Source organism: Pyrgilauda ruficollis, unplaced genomic scaffold (assembly GCF_017590135.1).
Source record: "Pyrgilauda ruficollis isolate IOZ18807 unplaced genomic scaffold, ASM1759013v1 scaffold1, whole genome shotgun sequence".
Taxonomy (NCBI): Eukaryota; Metazoa; Chordata; class Aves; order Passeriformes; family Passeridae; genus Pyrgilauda; species Pyrgilauda ruficollis.
Window position 1 is genome coordinate 9464947 of NW_024508100.1, and position 7711 is coordinate 9472657.

Below are 7711 nucleotides of genomic sequence, written 5' to 3' on the forward strand. Positions count from 1 at the left end.
GTGATTAAGGCGCCCGGCCAGAGCTCCTGGGTCCCCTCCGCCTCTCAAAGAGGGAACGGGCATCAGCACTGACTGCTGCAGCCGGGAAAGGTGGTCCAGATCTCTGCCAAGCTCTACGGTCCTCACCGTGCAAGTGGGAAAAGGAGGGATGTGGTCTGAGCTACGGCCTGAGGTCTGCTGCAGGGAAAAAATATCACTGGGGAAATCCGTGTCCGCTCTCAGGAACGACAGAAACAGCAGAGGTAAGTGTTAAACTAAAGTTTATAAATTAAGAAAAAACAAAACAAAACAAAACAAGTACAGCGGGTAGCTTACAAACATTCACAATTCATTTGAAGTAAATAATCTAGTTGAGTGCACAGTGCCATTAAAAGGGAAATGGAGGGGGAAAAAAAAGAAGGGAAAAAAAAAAGCAACGAGTTACCTTGGAAGAAAGAGATTGTAATTACATTGCTGAGCAGATCAGAAACCCCCACCCCTGGAGGAGAGCTCTGCAGAAGAATTGTAAAAGGCACTGATGGTATTAAAGTTTCCTGTTACATCGATTTCTTAAAAAGCCTGACTAGAAATATTCACATTGAATATAAAAATAACAACAACTTTAATACATCTGGAAAGTGCGAAAAATCCATAAATCCTCCCTCCCCGAACACGGAAAGATCTCAGGAAAAAAAGGAAAACAAGAAGTCAGAGTTTCAATATAAGTCTCACCCTTTTGTGACATATTTATCCTTTGCCAGGGTCACGGAGTACAGAAATAACATGGGCAACAAGAGTAGGGGGACCTGAAAGAGGCTTCCATACATTCAGCACCATACAAGGCACACTCAGTTTGCAACAAGTTGGAAGACCAAGGACTCAGACGACAAAAATAATCTTCCTTACAATCCACTGAGGGAGTCCTTGATCTCCTCATTTGACTTGCGTTTGGTTTTGCGGGTTGTACTTTTTTTTCCCTCTCCTTTGTTTTCTCTCTCTTTTTCTCCACACAAGATCGAGTCTCTACCCATCCGAAGCAAAATAAAACAAAGAAACAAAAAGTCTACACCAAATACACTGACAACATGGATACCATGAACAAGTTGTGCCGAATCGCGAGAGTCCTCGGCTGGCGGGATAGGGACAGGGTGAGGGTCAGGGTGGGGGTGGCCAAGAAGTCCTACGTTGAAAGAGTAGAGGGTGAGGAACCATCCAAAAATATTAATAATAAAAATAACAATAAAATAATAATAAATATTGTCCGAGGCACTGAGAGCTGCAGCTGGGGCTCTGGACTTGAGAAGCTGAACGGATGGATTGATGGATGGGGGGGTGGCAGAGGGAAGATGGGTTTCCTGGCTGCCAGTGTGTATGGCGGGGGTGCCGGGGCCGGGGGGCTGTGTATGTGTGCCTCTCACTGGGTGCCGGCAGCTGCGGCGCAGGTGGACAGAGCCCACCCGGGCAGGCAGTAGTAGGGGTAGTAGTAGGATGGCTGGAGAGAGAGCAGCGAGGGCGGCCGCAGCACCTCGCCAGGGTGGTACTGTCTCTGGTCGTCGCGCACCAGCACCTTGACGGCCACCTTCTTGGCGGCGGGGGCGGCGGCCAGGAGGTCGGCGGCCATCTGCCGCCGCTTGGTTTTGTAGCGCCGGTTCTGAAACCAGATCTTCACCTGCGTCTCGGTGAGCTTCAGCGAGGCGGCCAGGTCGGCCCGCTCGGGCCCCGACAAGTAGCGCTGGTGGTTGAAGCGCCGCTCCAGCTCGAAGACCTGCGCGTGGGAAAAGGCTGCGCGAGAGCGCTTCTTCCGCGGTTTCGGCGCCGCCGCCGCCTCCTCCTCCCCCGGCAGCAGATTCCCGCACTTGCCCGCTCCGTCCTCTTCCTCCGGAGGGCTGCGATCTGCGGGCAGGGCGAGAGCACGGCGGTCAGGGCAGGCAGGCACCGGGACAGCGGCATCCGCGCTCCTCGCGGGGCCCGCACCCGCGCACAGGCGGCCAGGCGCGCTCCCTGCGGCCAGTCCGCAGCGACGGGGCGAGCGGAGAGCCCGCCAAGCCGCTGCCCGCCCCGTCGCCGGGACAGCCGCCGGCGGCGGCCGGGGCTTCTCTCTCTCCTTTAAGCGCCGGGCGCCCTGGCGAGCTGCGGGCTCAGCCGGGCCAAAGGCCCTCCCCGATCCGCCCTCCCTCGCCCCGCGGGACGTGTTTCGGGTTTTCTCTCCCCCCCCCCCCGGCACAACCGAGCCTGTCGCACAACTCCGGGGAGCCGGCGGAGAGCCACGGTCATCTCCCGTTGCCAGCCCTCCGGGACCCTCCCGCCCTCCTCGCGCGGGTGCGGAGGAGCCGCCATCGGGGCCGCCCCTACCTGAGACGGCGGCCGACATCTCGCTGTCGCTGAGGCCGGTGGTGTCCCGCTCCGCCGCCTCCGGGGGCTGCGCCTCCTCCTCCGCCGGCCGCCCCCCGCCCGTGGCTTCTGCGAGGCGGGCGCTGCCACCGGCGCCCTCCTCCTCGGAGCGCCGCTCGCCCTCGGGGTCCTCGCTGAGCGCGAAATCCGAATCCCAGCCCGCTGGCGTCCGCGGGGCCGGGGCGCGGGCGGCGGGCGCGGGGAGCAGCGGGTCCTCGGCGGCGCCGCACAGCCGCCAGCCGCCGGCCCTCCTTCTTGTTGAGGATGGCTTGGATGGAAAAAGGCGTCAGGGCGTTGCCGCCGCGGACGGACATGGCCCGGCGACGGGCAAGCCCCGCGGACGAGCAGCGGACCGTGCCGCGCCTTCAGCTGGGCGACCGCATCGCCGGCCGCCGCCGCGCCGGTGCCGGGCCCTGTTCTGCCGCCGGGAGGGCGGGCGCCAGCGGGAGCAGCCTCTCTGCGCCACTGCCGGCCCGCCCGCCCATAGGGCCGGGGCCACCGGGGCCACCGCGCTGCGCCGGGCGCCGCCGCGGGTCCCTGGCGGCACGGGCGCTGCCTCCGCCCCGCTCTGTCCCGCCCCCGCCCGCCCTCCGCTTTTTCTGCCGGCGGCGCTGCCATCCCTCACGGCCGCCCGACAGTGCCGGCCCCGCGCCTTCCCATTGGGCAGCCCTCGCGCGGCCCGCCCGCCCATTGGCTCCCGCCGCGGGCCGATGCGGCTCCGCGGGGCGCGCGCCGGGGCGCGCCGTCTCTTAACCCCTTGCGGCCCGCGGGGCGCCCCCGCCTCCCGCGGCTGCCGCGGCCGAGGAGACCCTCGAAGGAACGGTCCCTCTCTGTGGCAGAAAGCGGCGGCTTCCACCTGGAGAGTGCGGGATCGTGGTTCAGAGGTGTTTCCCCCCTCGCCGCGCCTCAGCAGAGCGCTGCAGCCTGGCGCCGGGGAAAGGTTCGGTCCCGACGGGAAAAGTCGCGGGGACGGGACCGACGCCGCAGTCTGGCGTGCATTGCTGCGTGCCCTGGGGATGGGCGTCGGAACTCGACTGTTCTGAGTCTGTCGGGGGCCGAGACGCCGTGCCGGTGCGGGGCTGTACGTGCGGCGGGATGAGCGCCCAAGCCCCCGGCCGCCCGCGCTGTCGGGGTAAACGCAAATCAGCCTCGGCCCGTTTTGAAAAATGCGCTTTTCGCCATTGCGTTTGTTTAAAAACACGGTCGGTTTTATATTAAGTACGGTCTTCTGTCTATGGGGCTTATAAAGCCCGTATTAGCAAAGCAATTTCTCGCAGATTAAACTCTTTTCCCTAAACGATGCTTTCCCTAAAAGAAATCGGCCCTGCACAGGAAGACTTTGGAAACTATTACACGCACGTGAATTGTATATCTGCGACTCGTTGCCAAAACAACAATATGCCCCCAAGCATCATGCTTTCCTCTTTTTCAAATATTATTGGCATTCTCGGAGCTAATAAAAATGCCGGCAAGGGTATCAAGCAGGTACACGAGAAATGAAACGCCTGTGCTTCACGAACATGGGTGTTTGGTGCTGGTGAACGCGGCAACATAAGGAGATAAAGCACAGAAAAAAGACCCGCAAACCCGCTTTGCTCCATGAACTAAATTCTCAGGGCATCACCGGGCTTCTCCACAGGCGTGTGGCCACCGCCAACACCTCCCTACTTGATCTCACAGAGATGAACGTCGGTTTGCAGTAGACTACGAAGCGACAATAATTGATTATCAACGACTCTGGCACGAATTAAATGTTTTAAATCATACTTTTTACATCAAAAATAAATCAATAAATAATCCCACTTTCATACACAGTGCAAAGCTGGAGAACATCTCTGCATGACGAAGCGGGAACTGTCTTTATCTTTCTGAACAAACTCTGACCATTTTAATAACCCTGCTTGGACTCACCTTTTACCTAAATTTTTCCTAGGAAAGCCATCGCTTTGCCACCAAAGACTTCGGTATGACGATACACTAAAAAATATCCAAAGGGGAATTTTTAAGAGCTGGAGGTAAACAAGAAGCATTTAGGGAAGCTGCGAGAAATCCACTTACGAGAATATACGTAGGGGGCTGGGAAGGGTGTCCTGCACGAGTGTTTTAAAGGCTCCTTAACAGCCAAGAGATGAAATTTGGGATGTCAGAAGAGATGAGCGGCCTCAGACGCGGGGACAGAGGAAGAGCTCCCCTCTTCCAAGGGGAAGGGCTGGAGGAGCGGGTCGTGGGAGTCGTGGTTTGGGTTGGTGGCCAGAAGGGGGGTCGGGGCACGCGGAGATGGGAGCTCCGGCCAGGGAGTCTCTTTAGTCGGGCTCTGCTCAGGTGCGGCAGGGCGCTCAGACAGAGGCAAAGCGGGCGGCTGCCGGGGGTCGGCGAGCGGCGGGGAGAAGGGCGAGCCTCTCCCGGTGCAGCCTCCCGCCGTGTTCCGGCACATGGAGTTCCAGCCCAGGAAGACCCTGATTTACAGAGTTTCGTACCCAAGCTGTTAAAATACCTGCATATAGTTTACAGTGGCTGTAATTCTTTGCTAATTTACTCAGCTCTTCTCTGCCCCCACCTCCTTTTCTCTTTTTCTTTCTTAATTTTTTTTCTTCCTCCGCCTACTCGGGCTATCTCTGCATCCTCTTTCTGATCAGCAAACCTCTGTTTGGGGGAGGAAATGCCTGGGGAAGAGGCCGGGAGGAGGGCGAGCGGCGGCGGGGGTAAGGCGCAGAGGAGCGGCGGAGGGAGGCCGGGCAGGGCCGGCGTGCCGGGGCCGTGGGGCCAGCTGGGTGGTCCCGGCCCGCCCGGCCCCCAGCCCCGCCGGGGAGACAGGCAGTGGGAGGGAGGGAGGGAAGGAGGGAAGGAGGGATGGAAGGACGGATGGGGGGAGAGCGGCGGCCCGGCTCTGGCGTAGGGCTGGCAGCCGCTCCCGCCGCGCTCCAACGGGGCGGCACCGGAGGGCACGGGCTGCCCGGCCACGGCGTGAGGGGACACAGGGACCCTCCGAGTGTTCCACGGAGAAACCGGGAGCAAACTCTCCTCGCTGGAAAGGCTCGGAGTGGACATGATGGACGCAGTGGAGAGGCAGGGCAGCGTCTGAAACGGGGATATCTGAGGGGGGCACGATTCCCACCTTGCCTCCACCCTTGACAGAGCTCCGCACCTCCCATTCCTCGCCGTCTGGAAGCGGCCACAAGCCTTAATACATGCACCGTGATGTACATAACGCAGGGGTCCGCCGGTTCTCAGACGGGTATTACATTTCAGCGGGGGAACATCAAACCCGCCGTGCCCACAGCTGCCTCTCCCCGCGCCCACCGGAGACCCCCGGCTCGCTGTCCCGGGCCCGGCTCGCTGTCCCGGGGCCCGGCTCGCTCCCCGGGACCCAGCTCTCTGTCCCGGGCCCGGCTCTCTGTCCCGGGCCCGGCTCGCTGTCCCGGGGCCCGGCTCGCCCCGCTCTCCCTCCGCCGGCAGCGCAGCCGTGCCGGTGCCGCCGGTGGCCGGGCTGCCCCACCTAGAGGCGGCCTGGCCGCACTGCCCGGCCCGGGGCTGGGCTCGGGGCTGCTCTCGGCGGGGCCGCCGTGGCAGCGGGGCTGGGGCGGGCAGGGCGAGGCCGTGCGGACCCACGGGTGCCAAGGCACAGCCCCGCTGCCCGGTATCCAGTGACAGACCCCGGCGGGAGGGGAGCCTGCCTGGCTGCCCTGCGAGGTGGCTTCTCCCAGCCAGCGGAGCCGCTCTGCTTGCCAGGTGAGGGGCAGCCCTCTCACAGAAGCAGTGCATACGACATGTGGGGTGATGAAATGGGGGAAGATATGTTCTGCTTATAAAAGCCTTTTTATCACATGTGAAAGCACCAGGAAAGGTGGCTGCAAAACCTTAAAAAAGCCTTTGTAAAGAGCACAGACTTTCTCCATAATATATAACTTTGTATAAAAAGACCCAGATGATCCCGTGGGCGGGAGTACATTGCGCTGGGAAAAGGAAACGTTATAGCTTTTCCTTCAGGGCAGGATTTGTCCAGTATGGGAAAATAATTAGTGGTGTAATCTCCATGTGCCAGTTTTGGGGCAGAGCCAAGCTAGCACAGTACCACTTCTGCCTTCCAAGCTCTTCTCGGCTCTGAGGCAGGCCAAGGAGTTTCATGGCCAGGGGCTACCACACACTGTAGCCCTCTTGGCAGCACCTCCCAGAGCCTGCATGGTGGTAGGTATTACTTTTGCCATACCTTATTAGAAGTGATTTTTTTCTAGACACAACCTGTCTCCCCAAACTAGTTTTCCTTCCGATAGAGCAATGCAAATCCTTGCTGAGTCTCCTGCTGAGTCTTTCAGGGACTTAGGTGGAAGATGGCAGTGGTACAAACAGTGCTTCCTTCTGTAAGGAATTTGAATCACTTCAAATCACAGGTAATGGGGAAGATTTCTTTCATGGCTTTTACCTCAGCTGTGCTGCTCTCTGGCTGTGCAACAAAGGCACACAAACATATCCTGGACAACTTGCTGGTTTTGCAGGAAAATCTTATGTCATCCGCTTTTGAACGGGTTTTGACTCTATTTCTTGAATAATACCAATTTATTTCCAACAAATGCAACTGTAACTACACAGTAGGTGACAGCTGTACATCTCTAAACTACTTTCCTGTCAAGATTTCTCCATGTATTTCATGAGGGATCTCATATAAGTAATTGCTGCAACACTCAGTCTTCAAATTGCTTTTTACAGTTGACATCAGGATCCTGTGCTGTTGCTGAGATGTCAACTGTAGGATGCTTCCAGACTTGAGTGAGAAAAGGATTTACCTTCCACAATTAAGAGAAAAATTTGAATGATTTTTAGAATTCAACTGAATATGTGCAAATATAATGCTGACAATGAGAACTTTATTCTCACTAGTGTGACAACCTTTTAACAAATTAGCTCAGTAGGTTTTAATAGCTGCTTTACAATCCCTTTCATTCCTTATATGGGGAAAAGCCCATGTCCTTTAGGGCTGGGAGGCTCGAACAAAAACACTTCTACAGGAGTTTACAACCAAACTGAAAAGAATGCTTGAATTTTGCTGGTTGCATATATACAGCGACAACATTTCTCCCAGATTTATTTCTCAGAGATGCTGTTTCTGGGAAAACCAACCCAAATCTCCCTCTTCTTGCTTCATCTTTACGCCAACAAGTGAAGGCTTGGCATGCAGAGTACCGAGCATGAAAATAAACCTACCAACACTTCATTTCACTGCATGGCAATTTCTCCTGAATTATTCCTCCTTGCAAGACCTTGAAAAGGAAAAGACATGCAGGCTGTCTAACCACTTAATGTTCTCAGGAAGGAGTGGAGCTGCATTGTTGTGTCTGATGCTTAG

General features: G+C 57.5%; 1 protein-coding gene across 1 annotated transcript; it reads right to left on the bottom strand.

Moving 5' to 3' along the window:
- Window positions 1–243: 243 nt before the first annotated feature.
- Window positions 244–2923, bottom strand: NKX3-2 (NK3 homeobox 2). Its single transcript, XM_041486449.1, is given in 3 exon segments — window positions 244–1872; window positions 2332–2618; window positions 2620–2923. Coding segments are annotated over 3 exon segments (831 nt in total). The 5' UTR covers window positions 2685–2923; the 3' UTR covers window positions 244–1393.
- Between the last annotated feature and the right edge of the window lie 4788 nt (window positions 2924–7711).